Source organism: Morone saxatilis, unplaced genomic scaffold (assembly GCF_004916995.1).
Source record: "Morone saxatilis isolate NCDOM2014 unplaced genomic scaffold, NCSU_SB_2.0 Contig2, whole genome shotgun sequence".
NCBI classification, from domain to species: Eukaryota; Metazoa; Chordata; class Actinopteri; family Moronidae; genus Morone; species Morone saxatilis.
The window spans coordinates 27,180,799-27,203,820 of NW_023339762.1; the positions used below are offsets into that span (position 1 = coordinate 27,180,799).

Here is a 23,022-nt window from a genome sequence, read left to right on the forward strand (position 1 = left end):
ATGTTCCACTAGCTTAGCATTAATGTTAGCTTTCACTTTGGACTCTGTCGGTCGAGAGAGAAATTATTATTATTTTTATGGAAGCTTTAAACTATTTACACAAAACAGACGCAGAGAGTTTGATATAAAGAGAGTTTGTGTAGTTTTCATTGTACAGTGGAAGTGTTTTTGCTTTTACACTTTAATATTAATAATAATAATAATAACGTCTGAATGTGGGAAGCTGTGTGAGGTCCACAGGTTTGATCCCAGCCTGTAACACTTGTTATGGTCCTTCATCTGTTTTCCTGCTCGGCTAAATAAAGACCACCGACGGCGGGACCTCCGGGTCCGTCACGCACTCGACCACATGGTGACAGTGGATGCTGAACCTCATCAGTCTGTTCATTAGTCCAATCTCTGCTGATTAAATGTTGTTACTGCAGGTCAACCGAGTCGCAGCATCATAATTAAAGAAAAACAGCGTGCGTCACTCGGCGCCGACATTTGGTGTCATGTGTTGTTGTTGTGTGTCCGGAGCAGCTGGTCCTGGTAGGATTTACTGATCCACATTAGACTGATCTGAGTGTGTTTACATGCACCACAGTAATCAGATTACTGTTATTCAGTCTTTTTAAAGTTCAAAGGTTAAAAATAACCTGGTTCACACAGATTATCTCTCTATTTATATAATATTCTTAAATATCATCACATTTTATTGTAGTGAGCAAAATAAAATGCTAATTTTAAATTTAAAGTTGTGCTTATTACAAAAAGTCTCAGTTAGATTAATAAGATTAATATTCAGTATTTTAGTAACTTTATTGAGCTATATTCAAGAATCTGTACCTTAATTTAAGATTAATAATTAGCAATAAAGTCATAAAATAAGACACAATTTCTTTAAACATCATAACAAATAAGTTGAGTTGTGGTTTGACTCTTAAAATAAAAACTAGGAAAGAAAGGAAAAAATAAATCAAGCTAAATTACAGCTACAGAAACAAACATTAGATAACTAACGTGGTTAGTCATCGATAGCGTAAACCACTAGCTAACTAGCGAGCTAACCAGATTACTTTCTAATTCTCAAGATAATTTTTCTTTTTAGACAAAAAAAGAAAAAAAGTGTTTCTGTTAAAATACTGGATCTAATATAATAATAATATAATGACTGGTGTTTATCGACGGTTTAATGAGGAAATGTTACAGATTTAAATCTCAGCTGGATTTTATCTGGAGACTCTTGAGCTAACTGAGGCTAATTAAGTAACTCTCCCGTCTTCAGTCGCGGTCTCATTACGGTCTCATTACGGTCCAGGTCCTCTCCGCCGAACGCCTCCGGCCCGCCGTTGTTCCTGCTCACATTAATGATGTTAGGAGGCCTCGGCCTAGCAGGTGAAAACGTGCTGCTACAATTACACCGCCGTCGAAATAACAGCCCACCAAATGGCGCTGTCAGCCCTCGGGTTTAATTGCTTTGGCATCGGTGCCAACTGTAATCACCTGTCACTGCCAACAACGGCTGCATCTGTTTACACGTCTGTCAGAGAGGCGGCGGCGGAGGGCACGACCCCGGACACAGAAGGTCACATGTCCTCCCGCTTTGGAAGTCACTGGCTCTGCGGGGAGGACGGGGGAGGAAGGGGGAGGAAGGGGGACGTCCTGGAGAGCGAAGAGAGGCTGGGAGGGTAACTCAGGGTTACTGTTTGATGTTTACAGTGACTCAGTTTCATTAACCTCCAACGTATCTACCAACAACTTCTGGAAACACGTCAGTGAGCCGAGTTTCACAGTAATGTTGACGGAAACAACAGAATCTGATAAAACTTCTGTTTAGGAAATAACGTGAATTGGTTTCACCCTCTGCGAACCCGGAGCACGTACAGCGTCTGATGCAGACAGTGGGCAGTTTGAACACGAGCTAACTAGCTAAGAGCAGCTAACATTACCATAACAGTTAGCATCTTTTAGCAACAAGTCCGTCTGGAAATATATTAAATCACCTCCATACAGAGTCTGTCTGTCTGTCTGTCTGTCTGTCTGTCTGTCTCTGTCTGTCTGTCTGTCCTCTGTCTGTCTGTCTGTCTGCTCCTAGTCCTCTTCGTCTTGTCTTAGTACTAATCTGTCTGGTCTCTGTCTCGTGCTGTCTGTCTGTCCGTCTGTCTGTCGTCTGTGCGGTGTTCTGTCTTGTCGTGTCTCTGTCTGTCTGTCTGTCCTCTGTCTGTCTGTCGGTCTCTTGTCTTTTCTGTCTTCTGTCTCTGTCTGTCTGGCTCTTTGTCCTCTGTCTGTCTGTCTTCCTCTGTCTGTCTGTCGTGCTGTTCTTGTCTGTGCTGTCTTTCTGTCTGTTTCTGTCTGTCCTCTTGTCTGTTCTGTCTGTCTGTCCTCGTGTCTGTCGTGTCTGGTCCTCGGTGTGGCTGTCTGGTGCGTGTCTGTCCCTGTCCTCGTCTGTCTCTCTGTCTGTCCTCTGTCTGTCCTCTGTCTGTCTTTCTGTCTGTCGTATATATCTGCTCTGTCGTCTCTGGTCTGTCTGTCCTTCTGGTTCTGTTCTGCTATATCTGGTCTTCGTTCTCTGGTCTCTCTGCTCTGTCTGTCTCTTGTCTGTCTGCTCTGTGCCTTCGTGTCCGTCTGTTCTGTTCTATTCTGTCCTCTGTCTCTCTGTCTGTCTGTGAGTATCTGTCTTTTCTGTTCTGTCTCTGTCTGTCTGTCCTCTGCGTTGTCTCTGTCTTGTCTCTTCCGTCTTTTCTCTGTCTGTCCCTCTGTCGTGTCTGTATATCTGTCTGTCCTACTGTCTGTCTTCCTCTGTCCGTCTGTTGTTGTCTGTCCTCTGTCCGTCTGTTCTGTGTCTATCATGTCCTCGTGTCTCGTCTGTCTGTCTGTCTGTCTGTCGTGTCTGTCATGTCTTTTTTTGTCCTCTGTCGTCCGTCTGTCTGTCCTGCTGTCGCTGTCAGTCCTGTCCTCTTGTCTGTCGTGTCGTTCTGTCTGTCTCTCTGTCTAGTCGTTCTGTCTGTCGTCCTTCGTCTGCAGTCTGTCTGCTTTCTGTCTGTCTCTCTTGTCTCTTCCTCTGTCTGTCTGTCGCGGGTTCTGTCTGTTCTTGTTCTCTTCTGTGTCTGTCTGTCCTCTGCGTGTCCTGTCTGGTCCTCTGTCCTGTCTGTCAGTCTGTCCTCTGTCTATCTGTCTCTCTGTCTGTCTGTCCTCTGTCTGTCGTCTGTCTGTCTGTCCTCTGTCTATCTGTCTCTCTGTCTGTCTGTCCTCTTCTGTCTTGTCTCTCTGTCCTCTTGTTCTGTCTGTCTGTCTGTCTGTCTGTCCTCTGTCTGTCTGTCTCCTCTTCGTCTGTCAGTCTGTCCTCTGTCTATCTGTCTCTCTGTCTGTCTGTCCTCTGTCTGTCTGTTCTCTCTGGCTGTTTGCTCTCTGTCTGTGCTGTCTGTCTGTCCTCTGTCTGTCTGTCTCCTGTCTGTCTGTCCTCTGTCTGTCTGTCCTCTGTTCTTTTGTCTGCTGTCCTCTGTCTGTTCTGTCTGTCTCGAAGGTTGTGTTCACTGGCTGAGGCCCGTACGTTTGCTAACGCTAAAACATTAGCAGTTAGCTGGAGACAATTTGTTATTTTTAAAATATGATCCTCACTGATAAGTTGTGTTTGTATCTCTTTTATATTTTGTTGATTAGTGTATATGTGATTGTTTTTATTTATTATATAATATAGATGATGATATTTAAGAATTTGTTTTGTATTTTTCTTGTTATTGGTTGTTAAATAACAGGGACAGTGTGACAGGATATCTGAGGTTTAAAAAATATGTAAAAAAGGTTAAGCAGATTCATTTAAACGTTTAAAATTTCACTTTTGTACCGAGACCGTCTTGTGAGTCAGCTTTCTACAACAATCCAGTATTAATGGAGCACCTGTAAGCACCAGAACGAACAACCCCCCCTCCTGATCTGACCTCCTGCTCCAGTCAGTCTCTAGAAAGTGGCTCATGAACAGGAGCAGCTGTCACCCCCCCCACACCCCCCGGCCCAACCCCCAGGACACACCCCCAACATCCAAACTCACCAGATTTGATGAAAATTTTCATAAACCACCGATCCCACCGTGGGTTCCATAGTTTCCACCTTCACAAATTAATGAGCAGCTCCACAGAACACAGAGAGCTTCACTGAAGGCTGGAGCTGCGGACCATCGATATATTTTACTTCTTTATCTACTTATTGATCCTAGTTGATCCAGAATACACTGTATCTTTACTGATCGATACTTGATCAGAAATACACTGTACTCTTTACCTGGCGATCGGATACTTTGATCAGTATACACTGTATCTTTATGGATTGATATTGATCAGTATTACTGCTTGTTAATCTTATGGATGATATTGATTCAGTTATACTGCGTTATCTTTCATGGATGATATTGATCAAGGTATACACCTTATCTTTCATGGATGATTATTGATCCTGTATTGACAGTCAGACTGTGACATATGACGGCCTTTATCTCGTGTTCTAGAGTTACGTGTTGTTACTGTAACACGTTAGGATATTGTATAAAATGTGATATCTTTCTTAAAGGGAGTTTTGTGCAGGGAGTCTTTTAGTTGGATTCAAAACTGGCTGATTATGGATTCATTGTTAAACGTTTAGTTCTCCACTACAGAAGACACTAGCTAACTGATTAAAGGCTGATCAGGTTGTTAAGTATTAGTTTGATTAATGCTTTAATATATGGGATATTAGATTACGATCCAGCATCATATACATGCAGTATTTAAGAATACTATCTTTTGAGCCTCTAAAACTGCAGTTTTGGAAGTTATGCTGGCTTGTGATGCTACAGGGACTTTCATGTTACATAGGATTGCTCTGAATTGGATGGCGCTACAGATGTTCCTAGCAACAGATTTACAACATAATTAAAGCTTACTAGCTGAGTACATTTACTATATTTTAATGGTGCGACCTGATTAGTAATTCACTTAAGTTGAAAACTAAAGTGAGAACTTGAGAAGCAGCTTGACCTCAGAGATCATTTAAACATCATCCGAGAGAGTTCCAACATTTTTAGTAAGTAGGAAAAATGTTCCATGTGGTCCCCACAGGTTCCTGAAGAGCCCGGCCTGAAAGTCAGGGTGTGTCGCTGCTGCGTGCTCTATCTCTGGCAGCCCTGACTCCCAGCTGATATAAAAAAAGGTTGGAGCCAAGCGATGAAGCCTGGTTACTGAAACAGCCGCCTGCGAATGGCGCCCACATGTCACTCAAAGAGGTCACGCCTTAATTATTTGTTAACTTTTAAGGGGGCTCTTATATAAAAAGGGTGAGTTGAGATGTTAGTAAGGTAGTTTATCTTACAGTTTCTCTCTTTCTGTACTCATGCTGACCTCCGGGGGCTGTTTAGATGAGACTGATACTCCCATTTGCAGCCACTGAGGTTGTGTTGCTTGTGTTCTGTGCCAGCCTGACTAACTTTGTGATTTCTCCTTAAAGCTGGTTACTGATCCTTGTTGAGTTCCAGGTTAGTTTTAGTTCCCAATAATGCATTAAGAAAAGTCCCTGCAGCACTGCACAAGACTTACATTAAGATAAGATCTTGTCTGATTTCACCGTGATAACGCATATAAGATCTCTCACACTGGTATGTTGCGGTAGGGAGTTGTTTGCAGCGTGCTGCAGGGAAGAGTATAAACAAAAGAGCACTGATCCCTTCCATCATCCTGTGGCCTGACACTCCACTGAACAGACGAGTCCACGAGAACAAAAGGATGTAATTCAGAGTTACCAGTTGACAAGTTTAAAAGTACATCGAGGTTTTTCTCTTGACAAAATACTCTTTAGAAAGTTTGCGTATAGGGTCTATTTTCATACACTCAGATCAATACCTTGTTACTTTTTGATTAGTCTCTGTCTTTGATGGGAGGTCAATCCAAAAGTAACAGAATCAGGGGAATACCATTAATATTGATTACTACATTTTGTAACATAACTGTATCAGATACAATTTTTAAAGTAATAAAAGATATAATTATAATTCGTAAGATGTGTTCTGGGGAACTGTGTCGACACTTCTAGCCATTTCTTCTAGGCTGTTTTCACTTTTGTCGAGCAGCGGATGGGGTTGGCTCCCTTCCCCCTTAACACGCTCGGGGTGGGGGAGCGTGTATTCATTAAGTGGGGGACGCGTCGTAGAGAAAGAAACCCTTCTTGTCCCCCTTTTCTATCACTTGTTTGATGTGCCTGTCTTCTCTCCCGCGCAACCACTTTTCGTGCTGGACAAATATCTACCGGAGGTGGGTAATACATTCATAACACTAACCGTTACTGCAGGGCGGCGTGTGCGTTTATGTGGAATTGCCGTAAAAGCCCGTCGGTTTCTCGCTCTTCTCTTCTCGCTTCCGGATACTTCCTATTCCAATTTACCGGAACGTCAGTCCCAAGAGTTGCATAGGTTCTGGTTTGGCCGCCTGGGGCGCCTGAGGGGGTCGGTTCAGTTCTACCATTCACCGGCAACGAGGCTCATTTTTACATTTTCACTGGAACAGGCCATTTAACCATCCAAATGATTTCTAAACGGGTTTATTAAGCTGAAAAAGTTCCCCTTTAAAGCTGCAGTAGGTAACTTTTATATTTTATATATTTTATATTTGTTGAATCTTTCCCTGTATCCTAACAGTAGAACATGAGACAGAGAATCTGTGGAAATATCAGGTTCTTCTGGCTCCTCCGAGGAAGGGCAGTGAAAAGGTATAAACATTGTATGATGAAACTGCCACTGCAGCGGAACCTGAACCACTAATAAATATATCATTTAAAAACAACACGTGTACAAACGTCTCCTCCTGTGTGTTTAATAAAATGTTGGTTAATATATATATATATATATATGTGGAGTTCATTCAACTGCATTATTATAATATAATATAACAACAGGCAGTAGATTAGTTGTGCTGTCAGTGAGGAGGGAAGTGTTAATGAGTGTGTTTAGAGCTCCAAACTCACTTTTTACCACCTTCACAAAACAGATTCTCTCTAAATACCAGCTGATCAGCCTAAACAGGAAATAATCTGCTCAAACGTCACTGTGAGTTCACTGTTTGGATTTATTGTACAGTTTGAATATAAGATTAAATATTTATAAAATATGTTACTGAGTCAGTTTAATAATGATAGAAAAGGGTCCTTTAAGGAAAAGTTTGGAACCACTGTTGTAAGTAAAGAAAACAACGATTCTCATTTATTATACACTAATAAAAACATATTATTATTAGATTACAGTAATGTGACACACTGGAGCTTTAACTGTGTATTATTGATGAATTCACCAGGGTTCAAATACTCTCACACACTGTAAAAAGAAACATGAAAGAAGGAAACTAATTAATAGACATTTTAAAAGTTGGTATGAATTATTTAAAAAGGGAAAATGTTAAAATGATTCTGCTAATATATCCTTGACTTCCTGATTTGTTCACTGAGCACAGAGAAAGTTTCCACTGTCAGCAGATGAATGTGAAATCAAACACATCATTGAGACTGTAGGAACACTGAGCTCTGACTCTGAGCAGCTGCAGGTTAACAACCACATTAACACCGTGGTTCAGTTCCTTCACCGTGGACCAACTGCCACCTAGTGTCACATCTGGGACTCTTCTGGGACGCACTGGTGGTTGAATACACACTGGTGATCCAGTTCAGCAGACTGAAGCTGAGCTCAGACGATATATTCAGATCTTAAATGACCTGACAGCTCTGAGCTGTTTGAGGATGTTTGAGGGGAAATCTGCCTATATTACAATCCGGGGCCGGAGGAGGTAAAAGGGGCCTCTGTGCTCGTCTGACAGTTGTTGCGTGGAGGTGGGCACGGCCTGCTGAACAAAGGTCGGCAGGCATCATAGATTTCAACGACAGGCTGACTCGCTGACAGACGCACATTTCGCTCCGCTGCTGTTGCCTAAAGAGACTGGGTGGGGGGGGTCAAAGGTTATGGCTGGAAGACGCAGCGGTGATGGGAGACTGTCACGGCCCAGCGAGCCTGACATGTAGAGTGAACTCATTCTGTCCAGCCAGCATGCTCATCTCAGGCTGCTAAATTAGATCCATTGCCAATTCATGGAAGTCAGACGTCTGACAGCACGCCTGTCAAACTCACAGGGACCGACCAGTGAGCCATCGCACACCACGCTGCTCATAAATAGGCCTACATGTAAAGTCAGGTCAGACTATGAGTCCTCGAATTGGCCTGATGTCCCTCCAGAAACATTGTCATGGGTAAAAGATGAAGGAAAGCAGCTGAAACAGAGCTGATGGATGTACACAGGAGACATATGAGGGAGCGCTGCAGTGGAAACGTATGAAAATGCAGAAACAAGTGAAAAAAACAACAGTTTTTATGGATATATATGTTTGTATTATTGATACATAATGATTAATAATCTGTGGAGTGAATATCAAGCATTTAAAACCGCCTACAGTGGCAATTTGGCTTTATTTCCCAGGAAAAACTCCGTTTCCCACAATTCTCCTCACATGGCGCATGCGTAGTTGCATCATAACGACATGAGCTGTTGTGTTTTCAGTAGCAACCGTTACTCTGCACTGAATAAAGCTGCTGTAAAAGGTAAGAAATGTTTAAAAAGTACGCACGGAAAATAGTTTTTATCAAATAAAAAGACACAGCTGTCTCCGCTGTAATATTATTATATTAATTATCATAATAGTGAAATAGTGAGCTAATGCTAGCCCGTTAGCCTCAGAGAGGAGTTGGAGATGATTTAGTAACAACACACTTTTTTTTTTAACAGACAGGATTTTCTAACTGTTGATACATTTACCTTCGTCCACATATGTGAATTATTTTATTTATTTATTATATTTCGTAAATCAGTGTACAGGATGTGACGCCAGACTGCGTTTAAAATCTGGCAGCTTTTCTTGCTCACCGGATAAAGTGCTGATCGATATTCCTGCAGACATCGGTTCACAACACACAACATCCTCAGAGGTCGAACCTCAGCTCGGCTGGTTTCTCACACAGAAAGCAGCTCGTATTTCAGTCATATTTCACATTTTAGAGGCAGCTCGACTCTTCCTGCTTCACACCGAGTCACCGCAGCGGCAGCGGCAAAGTGCGCAATAAAATATGAGATAATATTAAAATGAAATGTTCTCGGTGTGTCACATTGTCGCCGAATACATCAGAAGACACATCTGTCAGTAAAAAGACTTAACTCTGGTCTTTCTGTGAGTTGTTCCATCTCCATACGGACATTAGTTTTCATTTCATAGATTTTCAAATGGAGTCTCCCAACACAACAGGAGGGTTTATATAAGTTAGGGCGATATACTGACTGTGAATATAAAGTTTGAAATGTAAGGAATTTGATTTTCAGATTAAAACATGTCCACGATGTTCGATGAGACAGCAGCAGATGTTCCGGTCAGAGACTTCACAGTAAACCTGTCCCGACTGGCAGCAGGTCCACAAGGTCTGTCCCACTGCTGTCCCACTGCTGTCCCCTCTGCATACAGAACTACTGCCTCTGCCTCGTACTTGCCTCCTACTTGGCTCTGCTACTGTCTCCTACTGTCGTGCTACTGGCTCTGCGTTACTGGGCCCTCCTACTCCTCCTACCCTGTCTGCACTGCCCTCCACTTCCCTCCTACTGTCTCCTACTGTCTGCTACTGGTCTGGGCTACTGTCTCCTACTGCCTCCTATTGGTCTCCTACTGCCTTTCCTACTGGCCTCCTACTGTCTCCTACTTGCCTCCGTACTGTCTCCTACTGCCCTCCTTACTGTCTCCTACTGGCCTGCTACTGTCTCTACTGTTTCTGCCTTGTCCCTACTGGGGCCTCCACTGCTCTCCTACTTGCCTCCTTACTGCCTTCCTACTGCCTCCTACTGTCTGCTACTGTCTTCCTACTGCCTCCTTACTGTCTCCTACTGGGCCTCCTACTGTCTGCCTACTTGTCTCCTACTGTCTGCCTACGTCTGCTACTGCCCTCTCCTACTGCCTCCTACTGGTCTGCTACTGCCTCCTACTGTGCTTCCTACTGCCCTCCTACTGCCTCTACTTGCTCTCCTAACTGGCCCTCCTATGGCCTCACTACTGCTCTTTCCTACCTGTCTCCTACTGGGGCCCCCTACTGCCTCTACTGCCTGCTACATGCTCTCCTACTGTCTCCTACTGCCTCTACTGTCTCCTACTGTCTCGCTACTGTTCTTCCTACTGTCTCCTACTGCCTCCTACTGTCTTCCTACTGTCTCCTACTGCCTCCTACTGTTCTCCTACTGGTTCTGCGTACTGTCTGCTACTGTCTCCTACTGCTTCCTGACTGCCTCCTACTGCCTCCTCTGTCTCCTACTGCCTTCCTACTGTTCGTTCCTACTGTTCTCTACTGGCCTCCTACTGCCTCCTACTGCCGTCCTATGTCTCCTACGCCTCCTACTGTCTCCTACTGCCTCCTACTGCCTCCTACTGCTCCTACTGCCTCCTACTGTCTCCTTACTGCACCTCCTTACTGTCTCCTACTGGCCTGCTTACTGTCTCCTACTTCGCTTACTGTTCTCCTACTGGGGCTCCTACTGTACTCCCTACTGCCTCCTACTGCCTCGTACTGGCTCCATACTGTCTGCTACTGGTCTTCCTACTGCTCTCCTACTTGGTCTCCTACTGCCTCCTACTGTTCTGCTACTGGCCCTCCTACTGTCTGCTACTGGCCTCCTTACTGCCTCCTAACTGCCTCCTACTGTCTGCACTGGGCCTTCCTACTGGTCTGCCTACTGCGCCTCCTACTGTCTTTCCTACTGCCTCTATGTCTCTACTGTCTGCACTGGCCTCCTACTGTCTCCTACTGTTCTGCTACTGCCATCCTACTGTCTCCTACTTGGTCTGCTACTGCCTCTTACTGTCTCCTACTGTTCTCCTACTCGTCTGCTACTTGTCTCCCTACTGTCTGCTACTGCCTTCCTACTGGTCTCCTAGCGTCTGCTTACTGCCCTCTACTGCCTCTCCTACTGCCTGCCACTGTTCTCCTACTGTCTGCCTACTTGCCTCCTACTGGGTCGTCCTACTTGTCTTCTACTGGCCTTTCCTACTGCCTCTTTCCTACGTCTCCTACTGGCCTCTACTGCCTCCTACTGCCTCCTACTGTCTCCACTGCCTTCCTACTGTCCCTACTGGCTCCTACTGCCCCCTCCTACTGCCTGCTACTGCTGCTCTGGGCCCTCCTTACTGTTTCCTACTGTCTCCTGACTGCCTGCCTACTGTCTTCCTACTGCCCCTGCTACTGCCTCCTACTGTCTCCTAGCTGTCTCCACTGCCTCCTAGCTGTCTGCCTTAACTTTCTTACTGCCTCCTACTGTTCTCCTACGTTCTCTGGTCTGAATGCCTTGTTTAGCACTGTGTTTATAAAAAGCTTCCAAAATCCCTGATGGTTAAAAAAAGTTTGCTTTTTATGGTGAAAGGGACTCGTCGGTTGTATCAAAATGGCTCGGACGCACAGGACATCTCGGGCGTGTCCAGGGAGGAGGCTGGAGGACCGTTCTGCGCTCAATGAAGGGACCCTGCAACCTCAAATCAGCACATTCACCAAAGCAGGACGACGAAGATCAAAGAAGTGAGATTCACACTCACTCACACTTCATCACACACACACAACACACACACACACAGACACAGACACTCACACACTCACACACACACACACACACACACACACACACACACCACACACACAGACACAGCACTCACACACTCACACACACACACCACACACACACACAGACACAGACACACACTCAAACCACACACACACCATCTCACATCCACTATCACACACACCACAACACACCACACACACCACACCACATCACAGACACACACCTCCACACAGGTCTCATCTTTCATCACACCACCACCCCCTCCTCATCACTATACCCTATGTCTTACTTTATTTTCTCTACTTATTTTTCTATCATTCATTCCCAGTTGCACATCACTCTCATTCTGTGTCTGTGTTACACATCCTTGTTTTCATTCATCTCTTTTATTCTCTATCATTCACAGCACACATCACACACACACACACACAGCACAGTCACACGACCAGACACACACACACACACACACACAGCACACACACACTCAGACACACATCACACACAGTGTCACACACACACACACACAGCACACCACAGCTGTCTCACACACACCACACACACACTCCACTATGGTTTTACACACACACACTTTCACACACCACCACAGAGCACAGACACACAGCTCTCACACACACACACACACTCACACCACACACACACACACACACACTCTCACACACCACACAGACACAGACACACACACACACACTGACACACACACACACATCACACTCACCACACACTCACACACACAGCTTGGGCACCACAGAATATACAAGACTTTCTTTCGAATATTACCATTTGGTTCTCCACTGATTTGATGAGCCCTTCCTCCTCCTCCCCCCCCTTCCCCCTCCTTCTGTTTGCCTTTTTCTTTCTTTCTCTCTTCCTCCCCCGCCCCCTTTTCCTCTCTTTTCTTCTTTCTCCTCCCTTTCAGGCTGGGTGTTCTCTTGTTTGCGGCTGGGTGAAGGGACCGCGGCCGTATGGAGCAGCTGGCGGCGGGTGGAGGCCAGCCGGGTCTGAGGGTGCGAGACGTGGAGATGGAGGAGATGATGGAGGAGCTCCAGGAGAAGGTGCGGGGCCTGCAGACGGAGAACGAGGGACTGAAACAGCGCCTCCTTGTGGCCAAGCAGCAGCTCATCAACTCACAGAGCAGGAGGCCAACGGCGTACGGCCACGTGCAGTCACGAGTCAACTCTGGGTTAAAGAAGCTGCGAGATGACGCCCCCTCCCCTCCTCAAACACGACCCAAAAGTACGTGACACACCTGAGCTGGTCTAAAGGACGACAGTCATGTTATACACACGTTATCAATTCCACCTCTGGAGACCGATCTGTGGTTCCACATCACATTTAAACACCGATGTATGAAAGGAAAGTACGGCCATTAAAACACCTTTTTAAATGATCTTAAACATGTCACATTCTGAATCATTTTATTTCCCTGTATTTGTCCTGTATTAATCTTGAAAGTGGAGTCAGTTAGTTGGTTAGTTAGTTAGCTAGTTAGCTTCCCCAGCTAATGTGATGATGAACGGTGAACGGTGTTGATTTTAGCCAAAGCCTCACTGTCAGTGTAAATAGATTGAAACCAGCCGGTGAAGAGTTCCTCCAAACTGCACGTGAAGCATAAAGTCCATAAATCCAGTATTTATTTAACTGTCTCCTGTATTTTTTATAGCTCCGTTTGTCCTCCTGCTGTTTGTTTTTCCTGCAATAATCTGGTTCTAACCGTCACGGACAGCGAGCAGGTAGAACAGTCATCGCTGTGGTTTGGTCTCCTGCAGGTACCAGGAGTTTGGAGGGAGGCGGGAGACCTCCGACTGGCCTCCTCCCTCGATTCGGACACAACCTGCTGGAGGAGGCGAGGGCCGAGATCCGCAACCTGTGAGTGATTCTTCTTCTTCCAAAGGTTCCTGTTGTTGTTTGTTGTGTTGAGAAATAACACAGCTGGTCAATAATCCATATTCCATCCATATTGATTAATACTGTGTGATATATACAGCTACATAATATTTGAACATTAGTTTAACCTCTGACCTTCTGTTCTTTGTCTCTCTGCCTCTTAAAACTAACAATGTTATACTGGTTACACACAGTGTGATACTGAAGCCTCTGTATGAGCTGCAGAAACAAACAGCAGAGAGCTGATGGTATATTTCTATATTTCCCCAGTGGAAACAGCTTCTGTCCACAGGGGCTTCCAGAATCAACACACACTGAGAGTTCCTGGTTGGGACTTTAATAATGCAGGTTATTAATGCCACCTGGCTGTGTCTGTAGTGAGCTAACTGTCTGCTGTTGTTGGTTCACCAGAGAGAACGTGATCGAGCTCCAGAGGAACCAGATGGAGGAGATGGACGGAGCCGCGGAGCTGCTGCAGGACGAACTGAGGAGGAAGGAGGCCGAATACGAGGAGAGACTCCTGCAGGCCCGACAGCAGCAGACCTCCAAACTGAGGTAGAGTGCTGCTGTATTATTATCAGTATTATTATGGTTGAACTGACCCTTTAATGCAGCTTTAATGCAGCTTTAATGCAGCTCTCACTTCCTGTCGCTCCACACATCTTCCAACCAGGAAGCACAATCAATCCAGATATTAGTGAAATATGGCCAATAAGCATCAATCAATCATACTGCATGTTTGTAAACAACAACCAGCTCACATCAGGAGTTTAATCAGTTGTTGTTATGAACACACACACACACACACACACACACACACAGTAACAGGTGTGTCTCTCAGGTCACATGTCAGCAGCAACGTGACGATGATCAAACTGCAGAAGCAGCTGGCCGACAGGTCCAACGCCGTGACGGAGCTGGAGGGACGGTTTCTGCAGCTGCAGGAGGTGAGGAGCCTCTTCATCATCTTCATCATCATCTTCATCTTCATCAGACCCAAGCTCAATCTGTGGGTTTCATCCATCATCAGCAGAGATCCTCAATGTCTGATTGTAATGTGATCAATAATATTCATTTAAGGTCACAAACAGCACAAACGAGTTAGAATAAATGATCCATTAACACTTGGTACAGATTATTATATTATAATATATAATATATATTATTATGGAGTCTTCGCTCACTACTGTCGTCCATTTCAGCCGTAAAGAACAGAACATTAGTCGTTCACTGGCAGGTCGACAGCTGTGGGTCAAGCTGAGAGCAGAGCGCCCTCTGTTGGATCACAAGACAAACTTCAGACGGTCTGTTGAGTTTATAGACTTTACATTTAAAATCAAACAGGTCATCACACTTCCTAAGTTAACCACGAACAAACAGTAACAGCCCATCAATCAATAATCTCCCAGCAGATAACCGACAATCACCTGCTTGTTAAACAGAGCGGGAACCCAGTGAAAGGTGTCATACTGAAGCTGCTGTCAGAGGGCTTTTATATTCCCTCTGTAGCAGGATACCTTCCACATACATCCAACAGTCAGTAGATACAGTCACTGTTGGTTCGCACACACTGACCCACCAGAGGGTTTAACATGTGATTACAGAGTCAGAGGACGCTGAAGGCGAGTCACGACGCAGCGATGGCGAAGGTGGACGAGCTGTCGGCTCAGCTCAAAGACGAGAGGCTGAAGAGTTTGGACCTGGAGAAACAGCTGCAGAGCTCCAACATAGCCAGGATACAGATGGAGCAGGTGATATTACAGGATCTCCTGACTGCTAGCTGTGCTGAGAACAGCTCATCGTAGACTCTTTGTGATCTCCGATAGAGCTGATTATCATTAGTGTCAGCTCTCTGCAGTCAGTGGATCATATAAAGACTCTTCCTCCGTCTGTTCCAGCTGCAGGAGCAGATCAGTGAGCTGGAGCAGGAGAGAGACCTGCTGAAGGACAACAATGACAAACTGGTCAACAGGTACTTTATACTTTCAGTAGTTCAGGTTGCACCATCCTGTTTATAATCTCAGTTTATAATCTCAGGCTGCAGCTTCAGGCTTTGGCTCCCAAACACAAATGAGGCTGTTTCCATATTTTCAGTTTCACTTTTACAATAAAATGGAAATATTTTATTATTATATATTAAAACAAAATGTATTAGATTTTTATCTGATCATTTGTCTTCAGTTTCATTTTATATAATAATATTAACACCATATATGTGTCCAATCACAGTTGAGACTCAGTCAACATCCTCCTTTCCTGTACTGAGATATGCTATGCTAGGCTAATCTATGTTGGAAACACAATCATATGATTTCTCAGTGATTCACAGTTTTTATGTGTGTGTGTGTGTGTGTGTGTTTCCAGTGCGTTGGATGTGTCGTGGCAGCAGAAATGGCAGATCAAGGAGCAGCAGCTGAAGTTACAGATCGTCCAGCTGGAGACGGCGCTGAAGGCCGACCTCGTCGACAAAAATGAAATCCTGGATAAAATCAAGGCTGAGAGAGGTTCTGCTCCAACTTCATATTATAAATATCTATTATATCCTGTAGAGCTGCTGTCTGAAGACTGACTACCTGACTGTAATCATACTAATATTAAATAGATAAATGTTGATGATTTAATTATTGTTTGTTTCCAGAAACAAGTGAGAAGCTGACAGAAGAAAATAAGAAACTTCAGATCCAGTTTCTGGAACAGAAGCAGCAGCTGGACGAACTAAATGACCGTCTGAAGTTCCACAGCAGGGTAAAAAACCAGCAGGGGCATTAGTGCAGGGACGGGGCATTAGTGCAGGGACGGGGGGCTGCTGCCTGCTGGGGCTCATTAACCAGTTCATTAATGACGTAGAATCATTAGTTTAACACACTAGTATTTCTGCTGACAACTAATGAGATTAACAACATTTAACTAACTGGTCGACTAATCACACACATCCCTCGTCTATAGAGCGTGTTTCTTTTTCATTTTGCAGATTAACAGAAGAAAAGGTTGAATACAAACTGTCAGACAGTGCAGGAGCCCTGTTCTGGAGTGGACTTTATCACTTTTCAGAGCTTTAACATGCACATAAAATCTATAAAATGTAATAAAGCACAGTAGAGTAGAAACCTATAGTTTTCAGTCACATTGTAAATTGATGACAGTATGGCGTGTGGTTGATATTAGTGTCTGACATCTTCAGACCTTCTTCAGGAACTAATGGATTACATTGTGTAATGCATTACATTGTGTAATGGATTACATTGTGTTGTTTGAAGGAGAACGAGTACGATGTGTCCGAGCTCACTGAGGCGCTGCTGCTCATTAAGGTAACAGGAAGATACATTTGAATGATTTATTATGTATTTTCTATATAACCTAATATATAAACGTCGCCCCCCCACAGACACGTAAGTCCCAGAAGAACGGGGACCTGGGCTTCCTGAAGGAGGTGGAGGAGGGAGGGAGCAGCGGCACGGAGAGCGCCGTCCGGGAGCTGCGAGCCGCTCACGCCGAAACCATCCAGGAGCTGCAGAAGACCAGAAACCTCCTCAGCATGGAGAGCCAGATCTGCAGAGACTACAAGGTGGAGGGCTGCAGTCGGTCTTTACCTTTATTGTTCTTTTCTTTCAGTGTATTCTATTAAAGCTGTAACATTATTTGGTCACTGTCAGTGCCACCGTGGTCCAGCAGACAGTGGGTGCCTCTGATAGTGTCAGTGCTCAGTGGACTTATATTGGATCTTCTCTTCATCTTCTCTCACCACCGAGGCGGAGCTGGAAGCCGTGTTGAGGAAGATAGACGCTGACAGAGTTGAGCACGAGCAGAAGGTTGAGCGACAGGCTCAGCTGTTGGACGCGAGGGCGGCGAAGATCAGGAAGCTGGAAGGTATTTATTGACCCAGGCTCTGTTGGTACTTTGTCCTGAACAGAACAGAACAACAGTGAGCGGTAACTCACCTCTGTCCTCCTCAGCTCAGCTCAGAGACATCGCCTACGGCACCAAAACCTACGTCTTCAAACCGGACGTCACAGACGAAGAAGAGGCCGATGAGTTCGATGACACTCTTCATCTGGAGCGTGGCGAGAACCTCCTGGAGCTTCAGATAGTCGGCACGGCGCTCTCTCCGTCCGCCCTGGAGGCGCTGGGCGACCACCAACCCTCCACCTTCTGCACCTACTCCTTCTACCTGTTCGAGATGCACTCCACTCCGGTGGCGACGGGCCAGAAACCCACGTACGGGTTCACATCTAAGTACGTGGTCAGCATGGACGACCACTTCCTGGACTATCTGCACAGGTGCTCCGTCACAGTGGAGCTGCATCAGGCCCTGGGTCTGGACTGGAGGACTCTGGCCACCGCTCAGCTCCGCCTGCAGCAGCTGCTGGAGCAGGATGGGAAGGTTCATGGGACCGTACCGCTGGTTGGTGAGTGGTTACTCCAAACTAACCATTCCTGTTGGCGGTGCTATTGAGAGGTTACGTAACGCAGCTGCTATACAGACTCAGTGTATTATATGAGACTGTGGGGATGATATAATAACTGAGATGTGTTCCTCAGGTTTGTCTGACGAGGTGCGGTCCTTCGGCTCCGTGGATTACTGGTTGAGGCTGAGGATCCCGATGACGGAGACCATCCGTCTGTATAAAGAGAAGGTGAAGGCTGCAGGCTATGTCCACACTGCACTGAACGAAGACGCACAGGTACCTGCACAGAAAACGTTATTACAGCGATTTTTTATTTATTTCTGTAGATCAGAATCAGCATTAGGCCCCTTTCTTAAAAAGGTTAAATAACAAGATTTGTAAAAGGAGTCTGGCATTGTGCTGTGTAACATCCACTGAGGCTACTGCACATTTCAGTATTATAATAGTGTTTAATGGTTTGTTTATCATAACTAATAATAATTACTGCGTTCTACGGGACTCTTTAATCTGTAATTATACATAATAAACTACTACCCTCTCCATGAACCTTTCACCTCTGTCCACCCATCAGCTGCATCCTCCCGGCAGCAGCAGCAGCGGTTGGAACGAGATCCACATCACAGTCCAGCGCTGCAGAGACCTGCAGTCCAGAAGCTCCCAGCAGCCGAGCCCCTACGTGGTCTACAAGTTCTCCGACTTCCCCGACTACCCGACCGCCACCGCCTACGACTGCTGCGACCCCGACTTCAACGACCTCAAGTCCTACTCTGTCCCGATGGATGCAGGTCTAGACCAGTACCTGAAGACCGAGTTCCTGCAGTTCTACGTGTTCGACTACAAAGAGGAGCAGATGGACGTGTACCTGGGGAAGGCCAGGGTGCCCCTGCTGTCCCTGGCCCAGGACAAAGGGATCACTGGTGAGGGTTTACTCTGCTGGCATCAGATCATCTGTTTGTTTTAGAGCTGAAACCATTAATTGATTATTTTGATAATTGATGATCTTCATTTTTCAAGAAAGCAATGTGATTACTTTAAAGGAAATAAATACAACAACACAATTTTAGCTGGATAACAGGCAGGAGCATCCAGCTAGCTAACTGTAGCTAAGCTAGGCTGGGGTTGTCCGGCTGGCTGTGTCTTGGCTGCGCGGTGTGGGTCTGCCGTTGGTTGATCTGTAAACGGCGAGCTAGTTAGTAGCATGGAGCTAATGGTCCAGACTCTCTCATTATGTGTGAATCTTTAGTGTAAGGAGTCAGACTGTTTCTCTCGTCTCCTTCAGGTGTGTTCGAGCTGACCGATCCCTCTGGACTCCCCGCCGGACACATTGAAGTGACTCTGAGGTGGAAGTTCACGTACCTCCCTCCTCCAGGCTCCATCATGACCGTCGAAGAGCCCAAGTTCATCCCGAAAGAGACGGCAAGCAAGCGGAAGCAGGAACAGCAGAGCGAGGAGGACGAGGAGAGAGACGAGGGCGTCGATGAGACGATGCAGGAAGTGAATCGTGTCTCCACCTCTCTGCCCGAGGTCTCTGCCGCTAAGGTCAGGAGATAAATGATGGTGTGCTGTCAGACTACCTGTAAAGGTGGATTCCTGTGAGCTTTAATCTGAATGTCTTCTCACCATCAGGCTCCGCTGCCAAAGCTCAGACACAAGACACAAGTGAAGGACGGACCGGCGGCCAAAAAAGTCACATTTGTAGATCCAACAGCTGCAGACAGAAAGGTGAGAGATCAGCGACTGTGAGCCTGAATGTCCGTTTATATGTGCTTCATATGTGAAAGAGACACACAGGGCGGTATCATCCACATCACCATCAGGGAATCCAGATGGGATTTCCTCTAGGAAGTCACAGCAAGGAACGTAAATTCAACCAATCTCTGTAAATCCTGTGTCACCCTGCAGTTAGTAAGAACACCTAACACTGACCCTCCAAACCGTGCGACTTTATTCTCACTGGATCACGTTACAGACTGATGAATAACAAAGAATGATGTGGTATTATGTGTTATTATGTGTTAATTATGTGTTACATATGTGTTTATTATGTGTTAATATGTGTTATATGTTATTATGTTGTTAAATATGTGTATATGTGTTTTATGTGTTAATTGTGTCTTAATATGTGTTATTATGTGTTAATATGTTTATTATAGTGTTATTATGGTTAAAATAGTGTTAATAATGTTTATTATGGTTTTTTTTGTTATTATGTGTACCTATTGTTAATAGTTTTACATATGTTGTCTATTATGTGTTAATATGTTTAACTAGTTTATATGTGTTATTATGTGTTAATAGTGTTATTATGTGTTATTATGTGTTATTAATGTGTAATATGTGTAATATGTGTTAATATGTGTTATTATGGTTAATTGGTGATTAATATGTGTTTAATATAGTGTTTATGTATTGTGTTATATAATGTGTATCATGTTTAATATGTTTAATATGTGTAAAAGCAGGTGTCTCTGTCGTAGATTTCATTACTGTGAAACCTGGCAGGAAGCCCAACGTGGAATATAAAATTGATTTTATTATAAAGCAGAGATGAGTCTGATGTTCCTGTTTTGTGAATGTCAGGCTGAAGACAGCCTCAGCAGCCAAAGGTTCAAAGTGTGTCTGCAGAGACAGACAGACGCTCATCCACCTGCTGTAAAGGTAATAATCAATATACAATCATTATTATGAAAAAATCTTGTAAATCCAAATGGCTCTGTGACATGCTCTGTGAATCAATGCTCTCTGAAGCTGTCTTGTGGTTTTGCAGGTCACAGAAGCTGCAGGAGGAAGAGAGGAAGAGGAAAGTCCTCTGTCTCTGAAGGACAGGCTGGTCCCGTCACCGCTCTCAGCCTCCTTACTCCAGCGACTCTGAATCTCTGAGGACAAAATCGTCCAACGGTGAGGACGTAATTGATTATAGCAAGCATGGTTATTCATTCCTGTGAGGAACTGGGCAGACAGCCAGTAAAAGGAAGGGGGGTTGTTACACTGAGACTACCCTGGACATAACGCAGTGAGAGTGGGACATAGTTCTAATTTATTTTTAACAGTAAAACAACAGTGAAGCTCACCGTTAAGGTGTTTATTTTACTGTGTTTGTTTTGTGTGTGGGAAGCAAGGAAAGAGAATAAACTAACACAGTAAACATTAACACCAGTGAACAGTTAACACAACAATATCCGCCCTGCCGCTCCCCGTCTTACAGGTGTTGTGTTTCCTTCTGAGCTACATCAATATTGAAATGTGGCTTCATAAATTGTTAATGAGAAACATTACTCTGCCTCAAACATTTTACTTTCCTGCTCCTGTCTTTTGTCTCCTCACCCTAAACGCCTCCCTCCCAGACCGCAGGAGGCCGCCGGCGCCAGAGAGACAGAGCGAATCGACTCAGCCGACATGCGATGACTGGGTCATTGTTAACCCAGCGAAAGGGCGCGGGGAGGGAGGTCAGTGACCGCCTCTGTTTACATTTCACACACCTGAGAGACGCAGAGCGAGCAGCTCATTTCAGGAAGCGGTTTTGTGTTGTTCAGTTCCATTACAGTTGGTGTACAAACAGGAAGTCAGCGAGTCTGAGCCGACTTGAAGGAAGCAGCAACGCAGAAACTTCAGACCAGCACATTCAGCATTTAACAATCCTTTTGTGTCTCTATAATAATCCGATTATTGATCAGGTTTGTGATCAGCAGACAGGAACAGGTTGTAAGTGTAGCTTTGTTTCCCTCTGCGCCTGTGACCTGTTTCTATGTGTTTCATGTAGGGAGAGGGTCAAAGGTTGTGACATTTATGATCCCCCAAGAGAGCCATATTCTCCTCTCAACAACACAGAGTCCAACACGCCCAGAGTCCAAACACCAGAGTCCAAACGCCCAGATAGCACCAACACAGAGTCCAACAACAGAGGTCCAACACACGAGTCCACAACACAGAGTGCCAAACCACAGAGTCCAACACAGGTCCACACCAGAGTCCACAACACAGAGTCGCACAAACACAGAGTCCAAACACAGAGTCCACAACACAGAGTCCAACAAACAGAGTCCAAACACAGATCCAAGACAGAGTCCAAGACAAGTCAACAACACAAGAGTCCACACAGATCCAACACAGAAGTTCACAACACACGGTCCACAATCACAGAGTCCAACACCAGAGTCCACAACACAGAGTCCAACACCAGGTCCCAACACAGAGTCCACAACACGAGTCAAACACAAGTCCACAACACAAGTCCACACAAGAGTCCACAACACAGAGTCCACACAACAGGAGTCCCACGAACACAGAGCCACAAACACAGAGTCCACAACACAGAGTCCAACACAGAGTCCAAACACCAAGTCCCACAACACAGAGTCCACAACCCAGAGTCCACAACACAGAGTCAACACAGAGTCCACAACACAATCCACAACACAGAGTCCACAACACAGAGTCCAACACAGAAGTCCAAACACAGAGTCCAACAACACAGAGTCCAACCAAGAGTCCACAACACAGAGTCCACAACACCCCAGAATCCAAACACAGAGTCCAACACAGAGTCCACAACACAGATCGCAACACAGAGCCAACACAGTATCCAACACAGAGTCCAACAACACAGAGTCCACAAACACAGAGTCCACAACACAGAGTCCACAACACCAGAAGTCAAGCAACACAGATCCAACAACACAGAAGTCCACACAGAGCGACCAACACAGAGTCCACAACACATGATCCACCAACACAGAGTCCAACAACAGAGTCCACAACGAGTCCAACACAGAGCCAACACAGAGTCCACAAACACAGAGTCCACAACAAAGAGTCACCACGGCAACACCGATCCCAACCACAGAGTCCACACAGAGTCCACAACACAGGCGTCAGGATAGCTCATCAACTCCAGCCGATCTGTTGGTCTAACGTTAGCGTGTTTGCTGAAGATAGTATCGATGGATATGCTAGCGGCTAGACACGAGCTAACTAATGTACATTAAAGAACGTGACTAATATTTATGATTTTTGTCTCGACAGTAAGAGACTTGTGATTAAAATGCACTATTCTACATATTAATATATACTATATAATTGAATAT

General features: G+C 45.1%; 2 protein-coding genes across 2 annotated transcripts in view; both read left to right on the plus strand.

Annotated features, from left to right (window-relative positions):
- Window positions 1–12,588: 12,588 nt before the first annotated feature.
- rpgrip1l (RPGRIP1 like) lies at window positions 12,589–19,681 on the plus strand. The gene is made up of 16 exons (XM_035665747.1): window positions 12,589–12,881; window positions 13,415–13,514; window positions 13,944–14,087; window positions 14,374–14,479; window positions 15,137–15,283; window positions 15,431–15,504; window positions 15,897–16,036; window positions 16,171–16,277; window positions 16,790–16,840; window positions 16,918–17,097; window positions 17,282–17,399; window positions 17,486–17,938; window positions 18,072–18,214; window positions 18,510–18,855; window positions 19,218–19,477; window positions 19,565–19,681. The coding sequence occupies exons 1-16, from the start codon at window positions 12,611–12,613 to the stop codon at window positions 19,679–19,681; spliced, it is 2,757 nt and encodes a 918-aa protein (XP_035521640.1). The 5' UTR covers window positions 12,589–12,610.
- An 804-nt stretch (window positions 19,682–20,485) lies between these two features.
- nox5 (NADPH oxidase, EF-hand calcium binding domain 5) overlaps window positions 20,486–23,022 on the plus strand; it is an 11,356-nt gene continuing 8,819 nt past the window's right edge. Inside the window, exons 1-3 of the mRNA XM_035665748.1 lie at window positions 20,486–20,596; window positions 20,706–20,764; window positions 21,699–21,894. Of these exons, the coding sequence (XP_035521641.1) occupies window positions 20,486–20,596; window positions 20,706–20,764; window positions 21,699–21,894 (366 nt within the window). The remainder of the gene's footprint in view (window positions 20,597–20,705; window positions 20,765–21,698; window positions 21,895–23,022) is intronic.